The 11,348-nt window shown below is 48.5% G+C and overlaps 1 protein-coding gene across 1 annotated transcript in view; it reads left to right on the top strand.

Annotated features, from left to right (window-relative positions):
- NOL10 (nucleolar protein 10) overlaps positions 1-1,891 on the top strand; it is an 89,929-nt gene extending 88,038 nt beyond the window's left edge. The window contains exon 21 of the mRNA XM_079110791.1: positions 844-1,891. Coding sequence (XP_078966917.1) covers positions 844-963 — 120 coding nt within the window. The 3' untranslated portion in view covers positions 964-1,891. The remainder of the gene's footprint in view (positions 1-843) is intronic.
- Positions 1,892-11,348: the final 9,457 nt, after the last annotated feature.

Genomic DNA, 11,348 nt, shown 5'->3' on the forward strand with positions numbered 1-11,348 from the left:
TTTTGTTTTGGATTCTGCATTGGTTCTAACAATTTCTGCTCAGAGTAGTGACTAGTCACAGTGAGGAGTTCCAGTTCTTTCGGGAACACACGAGGACTGAGAACATGTGGGTGCTCCCACAGCCATCGGCCCGAGGCTCCCTGTGTTCCTGTAGCTATGAACCCGTGGAGTCTGCCAAGCTCCTGTCCTGTGTAATGGTAGCAAACCTCTACTGTCAGCGGGTTGGTTTGGTTTTTTTTTTTTTTTTTTTTTTTTTTGAAACACCCGAAAATTCCTCTGGTGAATGAGTGTTTAGTCAAGGTTCCATACAAGTATTTCCTGATTTAAGATGATGTGGATGAGCTCTTGGTTCTGACTTCCTAGCAGAAGGCTTCTGAGAGAGGAAGCATCTGATAAGCGATGGCACCTTCTTCCGGTGGCTCTTGGGGGCCCTTATAAAGCACACCAAGAGTGTTTGTGGGTTCATCAGAGTGGTATGTTGGGGTACTTCTCCTCTTGCCTGGCATTTAGAATTTCCGCTTTCAAAGCAACACTGGAAGGTGCTTGACTGGAATGTGCAAGGCCCTGGGTTCATTCCCTAGCACATGCCCCCCCTCCTACCCCCACCAACAAAAGTGAGAACTTGGACTTGATCCTGGCACTCCTGCCAGCAGAGTCAACTCCAGTGCTTGTTGGAACCAGGTCAGGTAGCCACGCCATGTGCCTCAGCCAGGCAGCCTTTGTCAGGAGGCAGGCCCTTGGGGGCGGGGCGGGGGTGGGAGTGGTTCTCCTCTTGCATTCTGAGGTCACCAGAAGGGGCACTGCCTTTTCTTTTTCTCTGCTTATTTTATTTTCTCTATTTAGTCAGAACAACAGAAGCAGCAACAGGAGGCTGAGAAATTGCATCGACAAGAAAGGAAGAAGCTCCGTCGTTCAGCTGGTCACTTGAGGTCCAGACCCCAAAGAGGCCGGCCATGGCATTGAGTGTAGAACTGACCGGATGTGACTAGGAGGGACTGCATCTTCCTAACTGGTCCTCATGAGGACATCACACCAGACGAGGGGGTGCGTGTGTTCAAGCAGCTCGTCAGGGCTGGTGCACGCAGGTCAAGGTTTGGCGCCTGGGCCCCAACGACTGCCCACTCAGTAGCCCCTAGGGTGCTTTTTCTGTCATTGCTCCTTATAATACTGTCCTTTTCACTCTTAATCAAGTAAACCAGGTTGTTGTTTTTTAATGTTTTAAAAAGTGTACCATGAAGTGAACTGTTTATCCTGTTCAGAAAAAAAGATTTATCATGTTCTAGGGATCTTTTCCTAGACATTCTCCAGTAAGCCCCTGGAAAAACCACTCCTGTGTTACCTGGTGCCTGGGTATTGACCCTGTTTGAGTTAATAAGCTGGTATTGATAGGTTGTTTTGCTTGCTTATATTATTAGTTTGGGATATTTTAAAACTATTTTTATACCAACAGCATCAATTAATTGTAATAGCAATAAAAAAGAAATGGAAGCTACTGGTTATTCTTTCAACTTGGTATAAGATTAAATAGGTTTTTTCTTTTCCCCATCTTTTTAAGTATAACCAGAGATAAACTTACTATAGGAAATATTTAGAAAAATAAACACACCTGAAATCCCAGCAAGTTGGGAAACTGAGGCAAGAGGATTACAGGTTTGAAGCCAACCTGGGAGATTTAGAAAGACCCATTCTCAAAATAAAAAATAAAAAGGAGATTGGAACAAAGCTCAGTGGTAAAGCACTTGCCCAGCATGTATGAGGTCCTGGGTTCCATCCCCAGCACTGCAAAAGTAAACAAATTTAAAAGGACCAAGGCTGTCTCTTGGTGGTAGAGTATCCCTGGGGTCAATCCTCAGTACCAGAACAAAACAAATAAAATATTTTCATTCAAATAGCCTCTTTGAGTCAAAGCCCCGTCCCTTAAGTTAATTTGAAATTAACTTGGGTTTCTGTAGTTCTTCACATACTGTGATTTTTAAAGATGACTTTATGGAGGTTTTTAGTTTTGTTTTTTATGTACAAGCAAAATGGCCTTTGGGCTATCGTCAATAGAGTTCTGCTTGAAGTGGCGCCGGCCAGAGGGGAGGCACGCTTACAGCACCGGGCTCAGGAGCACCTGAGGCAGGCGTAGAACTCGGTGTGCTCCTCTTCCCTTCCTCCTGGTGCACTGCGGTTCTGTTCTCTTTCGATATCCCCCTTCTCTTTCCTCCCCATCATCTCTGCTGCTCTGTGCAGGCTCCCCAGGCAGAGGACAGTGTAGGTCACTCATCCACTTCTGTGGTCTGTGAGGTGAAGTCTTTCCAGGAAAAAAGTGTGTGCTCTGTGGTGGGGGGCGGGGCGTGGACAGGCACAGTCACTAGACCACCCTCCTGACCTGCAGGTCTAAAATCCTCTGGCCATTTCAGTCCCTGTAGCCACTACTTTCCTGGCTGGCTGCTTGCCCCAGAACTCCTGTCCATGATCCAGCCCTAGAGGACAGGACCTCAGCTTCCAGTTCTCTCCCAGTTTCCCATACTGAGATGGAGCTTCAGAAGACGTTGGGGAGGGAGTCCCCAGGAATTGGGGATAGTGCTCTAATCTTAGTTCTTGAGGCCAGACTCTTCCACATCTGTCCTGGCTTTCCTGGCCCCTCTTTGCTGCTTTGGGGACCTCCTTGTTCTCTGGTATCAAGTCCATGTGCTGTGCTGCAGGTTACCAGAGGGTGTGCATCTGCTCTGTTAAAGAGGCTCTTACAAATCAGGGAGGACAGACCACTGGCAGGAGGAGGTGTAGGGACCAATTCTGGACCTGGAGGCTGGTGACATGGGGAAGGCTGGGGTTTGGCACAACTGACCCAGGGTCGAGTCCCAGCTCCCATGCTTTGTTTACTTAGGTTCTCTGAGTCACAGCCACACCTGGAAAGGCAGCCTGACCTGAGAGTGGATGGGCAAAGGGATGCCTCACACAGCCCATGGTGCTCCAGCCCCAGAAGCACCTCCCACACCCTCTGCTCAGCTCAGGGCCACACGTGTACCTCTAAGCCCAGCACAGTCTTTAAAAGCCAGGTTTTCGAGAACAGAGGTGCCTCTCTGTTTTGCTTCTGGGGAATCCCTGAAGGATAGCTGGAGGGTCTGAGCCAGGTCTGTGGTGGACATTTGAGAACTTGCTGACCAATAGTCATGTGAATACTCCTTCTAAGCCCTACTGTTCCAGCTTATTGCCCTGATTTTCTACCTGTTGAACCCTTAAAATAGACCCGTCTCCTCAGGGCTGAGTCCTATAGTACCCGTGGTAACACCTACGTGCCTTTGAAGTTTCCTGTTTTAAAATTATTATGCATATTTTGTACCATGCTCCATCATTTTTCTGTGTCTGTGATGTATTAGTTGCCAGCCTAGGAAATGCCCTTGTTTCTCCTGGGCCTCTCCCAGTGAGGTGCTCCCCAGGGGTATTCATGAACCCGTAGGAGAAGCTTGGCCTTAGAGCTGGGGTAGCAGGGCTTGGTTCCCCCGTCAGCAGTATGCTGACAGTATACACATCTGTTTGGTAATGTATGTGGTGTCAACCACGTGTGCTGTCCCTCAACTTGATTTTATAACTAATATGTGCATTTTCCCAAGTTGGAACATGCATTGGGAAACCTGCCTCAATCTTTTCTGAGAGCTTCAGGGTTATTTCATTATATGACTGGGCTGTAATGTATCTAACTCTGCCTACTTAAGATTCCCCCTAAAAATGTACAGAAAGGATCTTTTAAAAATCCCTTATATAATGAATATAACCTAAGTTATTTTTTAACATGAACATAGTAGCTTTAGAAAACTGTGTATGTGACAAAACAGTGGAAGTATTTCAGTTTTCATTTTCTTTCCCCTTTGTGAGACTTTAGAGAGATTTCCGTTATTAGTATAGTGTTTTGGCTTCCTGTTTATCCATCATTTGTTATAAGAGCAGAAACAAATATTTTGTAACATACTGGTACTAATCTTAACAGTACCTTAGCACCATTTAATGGGGTGTTTTGTTTTGCCTGCAGTAAAAATTATTGAGGTTCCTAAGACAGTTGTCTGGGTTCTCCATCTCTTGTGAATGGCCCATAGCATTATTTCTCACTTCCCTGAGAAGAATGGGCCATGCAGGTTGAGGGTGACAGTGCAGGAAGCCCAGTGGAGTGGAGGCGGCCTGACTAGGGAGCTGGCACAGGCCCCACGGGGGTGAAGGTGGGGTTGCAGAATTTGCTGTGGTGTGAATGTGGAGGATGCAGGGATGAAGAAGAGTAGGTGTGAGTGAGTGGCCCTAACAGTGACAGGGAGGGAGTTGCCCTCCATAGCCCTGGGAAGCCCCAGCAGAAGCAGGCTTAGGGTTGGGGGTAAGGAGGAATTCTCTAGAGATTGAGTTAGATCATGTCTCTCCTTCCAGAATCCCCTAGGGTGTGGCTTAATCCAGCCCCTTCCCTTGGGCTCCCCTCTGCCTGCTGATGCAGTCAGGACACTGACCTTGCTATTTCTAGAACATTTGGGCATTAAGCCAGAGCCTTTGCGGTTACAATTCCCTTTGCTGGAGTCCTCTTCCTCCCAGCTGTCTCATGTGGCTCTCTGACCTGCCTCAGGCCAGGAGCACCCTATTTTAGTGGCCACACCACACTGCCAACATGCCCCACCACCTGGATTGCACATAGTACCCAACATAACAATGCTTTAGAAAATCTCACTGTGGAGACCATCAGACACATACCACGGTAGAGCAGATAATGGCCTCCCTGGAGCCGGCATCAGCAGTCCACAGTGGATCCCGTTTTCCCTTTGCTCCTCCCCACCGCCCTGTCACTTCGACTCATTTAGTCTCAGATGTCATACAGTCTCACCATGAATATTTGCAGAGGTTTCCTGTTTCTTGTTGTCTCCTGTGACCAGAATGTAAACTCTGCAAGGGTGGGGAGGGATTTGGTGTCTGTTCTGTTCAGTGTTGAGTATCTGGTGTCTACAACAATGCCAGGCACCTAGTAGCCACTTAGTGAGTAATAACTAGGTGAATAACTCAGGTGAGTTAAAAGAGGACTAAGGATTGAAACCTCTTTTAAATTTGGAATTTAATACCAGAAGGGTATTAAATTTTATTCCAAAGGGGCAATTCTTATTTGAGATCTGTTCCAGAGGGGCCTGGATTCTGAAAAACCTAAATTGGAGTAGTTAAGGAATGGGGGAAAAGGAATCAGAAATGATCAACATTAGTTTTTGATACAGGGGGACAGAAAACAGGACACTTGAGGTCCAGAGAGCATTTTAAGATGAGAGAAATTCCAGCATGTCCGTATGCCACTAGGAATGATCCAGGAAAGGGAAAAAGTGAAGACCAAAGAGTAAATGAGTATAATTCCTTTAGTGACATCCCAAAACACGTGTAGTGGTTGTATATTGCTGCATAACAAATTAACCCAAAGTGTGGTGGCTTCAGATGGCAGTTGTCTGAACAATTTCAATGGGTCAGGAGTTCAGGAGCTGCTTAGCTGGATGGTTCTGACTCAAGGTATTTTCTATTCTTTCCTATTCTGTTTCCTTTACCTCCCCACCCCCAAAACAAGTTCACCCGTTAAATTGATTTTACATCCCACAAATGACTCCAAGGGCTAGGATGTAGCTGAGTTGCAAAGTGCTTGCCTTGCATACCTGAAGCCCTAGGTTTGATCCCCAGTTCCAAAAAAGAAGACAAAAAAAAAAAAAAAAAAAAAAAACCCAACCACAAAAGGCTCCAAACCCAAGTTGAGGGTCATTGCTTACTACCTAAATAGATTAATTGTAACTCTTGCACTCCAAGGGTACATTGACGACGCCCACTGATATTTGTCCCAAATGTGTAATTATTGCTGTTTCTTGTCATGTGATCAATTGTGTAGTACAACATTTTGCTGGAACTTCATGAGGATTTAAGTATTTTTTAGCTGTAGATGGACATAATACCTTTATTTTATTTATTTATTTTTATGTGGTGCTGAGGATTGAACGCAGTGCCTCACGCGCGCCAGGCAAGTGCTCTGCCACTGAACTGTAGCCCCAGCCCATGATGAGGATTTTTTAAAATCTTTCAACGTTCTATCCTCAGCATAAGTTGAATGCAGAATAGACTTTATGGGAGAACATTTATGGTTTCATGCAAATGTTAAAAGATTTTGTGGTCCTTAGGTAAACTTGCAGTGCACACAAAAAATCCGTCTGGGTTTTTTGGTTAATTTGGTTTGAAGTGATTTTCAAACCTAGCTTTACCTGCATGGCCATGGAGTTGAAAAGTCCAAAGTAAATTAATGCATGTGCCTGGGGTGACTGAATTCTCAGAAGTTTTAGAAAAAGATAGCCAGTATCTGTATAAGTACTACAAGTAAATATTTAATAATTTCTTTGACATCCCTAAAAAGTTTATATACGAGTTGATGTAATGTTTTTTTCTTGCCTTTGGGAAATGGCTTTATATTTGGAGTTTCCTTATATTTAGGCATCTATAGTAACTTTAGTTAGGGTACTACACATCTCTTTGAACATGAGGGGAAAATTTCAGCCCTAATTTCTATCCTTTAAGTTAATTTTTCATTCTTGTCAATTTCCCAAATTAATTAATGCAACAGAAATCTGGCAGTTAATATTTAAATGAACTATTTTGAGGACATACGTGACTTCCTATTCAAAACACCCCACATTCATCATGAACCCACAATTGGTGAAGCACAACTAGTTAGAAAACATGAAGTCCTTACCTCACAGGTACAATGGCCTGAAGCAGGACCCCCAGGCAGGACAGGATGGCAGTGTTGTGGCCTCCGAGCCTTGGAGTCCGTGCTCACCGGACTTCCTGCCTAGTGAGAGTTCCCATTACTTAGGAGGAAGTCCTAAGTGCTGGTCAGTCAGTTCCAGACCCTGTTGGTGATTTTCTAAGCCCAGATGTAACTTTGAAGCTGAGGGTGGGAGGGAAGCCAACTATATTTTTTAGTAGCCTTGGGTTTCTTTTAGATGCAGTACAAAATGAGTCCTAGACTCGGTATTTGAAGGGTCAGGGACGCTGGCCTGAGCGCCTGCCTGATTGGTTTTCCATCTGTCCCTCGCAGCTCCCTGCCCATTTCTGCTTATGCTCCCCAGGCGACCAGAGAGAGACCTTCACAGGAACTCTCCTCGTGCCTCCACTCCCTCCCTCCTGCCCTCTAGAGCTCCACAGAACAAGTTTGCTCCTGGCGGCCACTCTGTCCCTGTTGGGTGCCAGGGCGTCCACTCTAGCTCTAGGGACGGGACTGCCTGGCCTCTGTCTGCTTCGCTCCTCTGCCCTCCGTTCCTTGGTCGGTGTTTCTGTGGTGCCTCGCCTCCCCCCACAGAGAAACGCATTCTGGGATTTCTTCCTTAAGCCTTTCATTCCTCCTCCTTTCACAGTCACCTCTCTCCGGTGTTCCAGGGTCACCTACCAAGTGTGGCCTGCTGGCCTCTCGAGCTCAGCATACTCAGAACAAGTCTTCCTGCCTAGACCTTTGTTCCTCTTCATGGCCAGTCCAACGACCTGAGGTAAGAGGCCTGATCATCTGAGCGCTGTGGCCACTCTGCAGGCGGCTGGACAGAGGGCCTTGCTCTCCTGGCGCTTCCATTTGCACAGGGAGACAGACATGTCCTGTCAGCACAGTGAGATGAGTGCTCAGCAGGTGAGGGGAGCTGTGGCAGGGCCTGAGCGGAGTGCACTGGCCATGCGTTGGCCAGAAGGCCAAGGAGAATGTTCTAGGCAGAGGTTCTAGAGCTACTCTCAAGCCTCTGAAGGGCTTGTAAAACAGGGTTCTGCCTCAGCAGGTCTGAGGCGGGTCTAGAAAATGTGCATTCTAATGTCACGCACAGTGCTGCTGGCCACGAGGCTCAGCAGAGACCCAGGGTAAGGTTTGGTGATGCTCAAGGAACAGGCCTTGGCCACTGCGGGGAGGGGGGCAGGTGCCGCTTGGTGTCAGCTGCTTGTCCCTTGAGACCTGAGGGTGAGTGTTGGCTGCCCGGGTCTCTGTGGCAGCTCTGCTGTCTTGGTTCCTGCCACCTTGCACTGCTGGCTTCTCTGCAGATCCACCTCAGCGCTTCCCACGGCCGCCACCTCTGTTCCCTCCACAGCTCCTGACCCAGCAACCTTTGCACACAGATGACAGCAAAGTCTGGGATCCCCAGACTAGGTTGTGGGAAACTCTAATCCTTTAATGATGGAGGACTAAAAATTCAGGATGGAGTCTGATTCTTAAAAACAGAAGGAAACAGGAGACCTGGGTCTGGCCCAGACTTGCTTATGGCTGATCTGCCAGTTAGTGGCGAAGTCGCTTAACTCACCCGTTCCTTGGTGTCTGCATCTGTAAAATGGGTTTAATAGTATCTGTCCCCTAAAGACTTCAGAGGATGTTTGTGGAGCTTAATGAGTGAGGTCCATTAATCTCCTCAGAAGAAAGGTGTAGCTAAATACAAAGCACTATTGTAATTAGCTCGCAGGTTCTCCAAGCCAGGTCGAATCTTGTTTTAAGAGGGTACCATGACAACAGGTTTGCTTGAAAAACACATGTTTAAAGGCATGGCCATAAATCTCGCCATAATGAGTGAATTTTATTTTGCTGGTTTCTGTCTTAATTGGGAGCCACATAGTCCCTTACCAGTTGTCACGTGGCAACAGCCAGCCATTCCGCTGGTGCTGACTTCTGCCTCTGTACTCTGCACACACTCCCGAGCACACACTGAGCACTTCATCAGCATTGTTGAGTCAGTAAATTCATAGTGCCTGGCACTCAGTAGGCTCAGGTTGACTCTGGGCTGTGTGGAATAAAGATGGTGCTAGTATTGATGCTGCTCATGCTCCAGACAACCAGTGGGAGACATATGTATAGAAAGAAGTGTATTGTAAGGAATTGACTCAAAATTATGGAGGCCGAGAAGTTCCAGGACATGGGGTTGGCGAGCTGGAGGCCCAGCAGAGCCAACAGGGTAAGTTCTGGCCCTACCATCCCAGGCTCAAGACCCACATTTCAGACTAATCTGAAGGTAGGAAAGTCCAACGTCCCAGCTTCAGTGTCAGACAGAGATGGCAGATTGTCCCTCATTCCACCTTGCCTTCTATCCAGGCCTGCCTCGGTGAGTTGGGTGAGACCTTCATGTACTGTGACGGGCACTCTGCTTGCTCAGTCTGTGGACACCACCTGGTCAGGGTGGCACAGAATCAACCATCACACCAATATGAACCACACCCTGGTGATGTGACCTGAGAGGCTGGTCCTCAGTGCTGGACATGTGTCGTCTCATCTGATTCTTAGGTTTGGATTGACCTCCTCTGACTGCTTGCCCTTTGACTCAAGGCAAAGTTCTCCCTCATCTAGGCCTCGCTCTTGTCATCTGTACGATGGGAATAATAAGGGCACCTGCCCCACAGGTAACGTCAACAGCTGCACTGTGGCACGGGCATCAAAGTCTGGTGGACCTCATTATCCTCATTTCACAGGTGGGATTCAGAGCCCTGCCCAAAGTTCATGGCTCCTTCACAAACCATGATCCATTTGTCCTGCCACCAGGTGGCTGATACCCTGGATCCAGAGGTGCTCGACTCATTGCCTGACCTTCTCAGGTACTTGGGGCAGGCATCCCTGTCCAGTCCCTGTGACTGCTCACAGACACCCCGGCAGAGGGAGGAGCTTGAGCACACATAGCTTGCAGGGGGTGATGCTCTGGAGCCCCACATTTAATAGTGTTCATGGAATCATTGACACAAGGAAGTCAGAGAAAATTAATTCAGTGGAAAGGCAGCTGCTGTAGGCTTTCCTAGCAAGGGAATTCTTCAGCCACCTTCATGGCAGTAATTAGGAGTTGTCTCTTCTATCAGTTTGAGAAAGCTGGGTTGGAGCACATTTAGGAGATCAGCTTTGCACCAACTAAGGAGGAAGGTCCCAGGAGCTCAAATCTGGTCATACAGAGCCCTGACACCCATCTGTGATGGTGGCCATGCCAAGGAAGCCTGGGGCCGAGGGGTCAGGATCTGCCTGGAGTGAGGCAGAGCCAGAATTTGAAGGCAGTGAGGCCAAACATCAAGCCCTCGGAGATTGGGGCCCACAGTAGCAGCCAGGGACCAACAGGATTGAGCCACCTTGTTAAGACTCGAGCTGAACTGGAAGGAGAGCAGGAAGGGAGACAACGGACTGTGACCGACATGGAGTCCTGGGATCTCCCACCAGTCTTCCTGCAGATGAGAAGAAGCCTGCAGCAGGGTGAGATGAGTGGCCCTGGCCAGCCCACCAGCCTGCGGAGCAGCAGAGGCTGGGAGCCACCGCCTCCCTCCTCCTCGTCAATTAGGGTGCCTGCTGGCAGGTCTGCTGCAGGGCATCTCCCGTTAATGGTGGATCATTCCAGACCTGTGGGCCTCTCTTCACCCATGAGGGGTGTTCTCCTGCCAGAGAACGACCAGGAAAAGCTTTGAAGAGTCACTTAAGACATTTCTGCTGGAAAATAATTCTTTTCCCTGGGGGCTTGGCCTAGCAAGCAGGGTCATCGCCTTTCATGTAACCAAGCAAAGCTGTGCTCAGGGAAGGAGTGTCTGCTGTCCTCAGACGGCGGCAGACCCAGGGCGCGGCTTGAGAACAGAGGTGGAGCCCTCCCATCTCGCCCTCCAGCTGGGGTCATCGGGTGGCCCTGCAAAGCGGCCAACATTCCCAGGGTCTGTCCTATCTCCTCACTCCACTCTTCTTCAGCTTTTATCATTACTTTTCAATCTGAGCTCCTTCGTTCCTGGCCTTGTTTGACCCTTAACCCTCAAATTAGCCACCACTGCCCTGGCAGGTCCAGGAGGTTCAGAGTGCCAGCCCCAGCTGCCTCTTCTGCAAGACGCAGGGGAGGCACAGTCTGGCTCTTGGTCAGCACCCTCTGTTGACAGCAGTGACAAGGAGCAAGTCCAGAAACAGGTCTTACTCTTGGAAAACTGAGAATCCTTAAAAAAGGCCCTGACCTGCAGGTCCTAGTGAATGTCTGCACATGTGGAAGAGGGCTCCAGTCTGGTTCCCAGCAACCACAGAAACCCTGTGGTCCACGGACCTCTGCCCACCACCAGCCTCCCCACCTGCAGACTTCCAGGGAGCCTGGTGAGCACAGAGGCCAGATGCCGCACAGCTCAGGCGAGATGAACGGGTCTGAAGCCACATTTGCCACTAAGAGTATCTGAAAACTTACAGATATTACCATTCCGGTTTCTTTATCAAGTGGACATTACTGTTGCTACCTTCAAATGGAAACAGTGTCGGGGAATCGGATGGAATAATGTAGGTGAAGAGCCTCATGGTGCTGCCACAGGGCTGCTCTGGCTGGGTCTTCTCCTGCTCTGCCTGGCCTTGCCAATGCTTTGGTCCA

Source organism: Sciurus vulgaris (assembly GCF_902686455.1).
Source record: "Sciurus vulgaris genome assembly, chromosome: 14".
Taxonomy (NCBI): domain Eukaryota; kingdom Metazoa; phylum Chordata; class Mammalia; order Rodentia; family Sciuridae; genus Sciurus; species Sciurus vulgaris.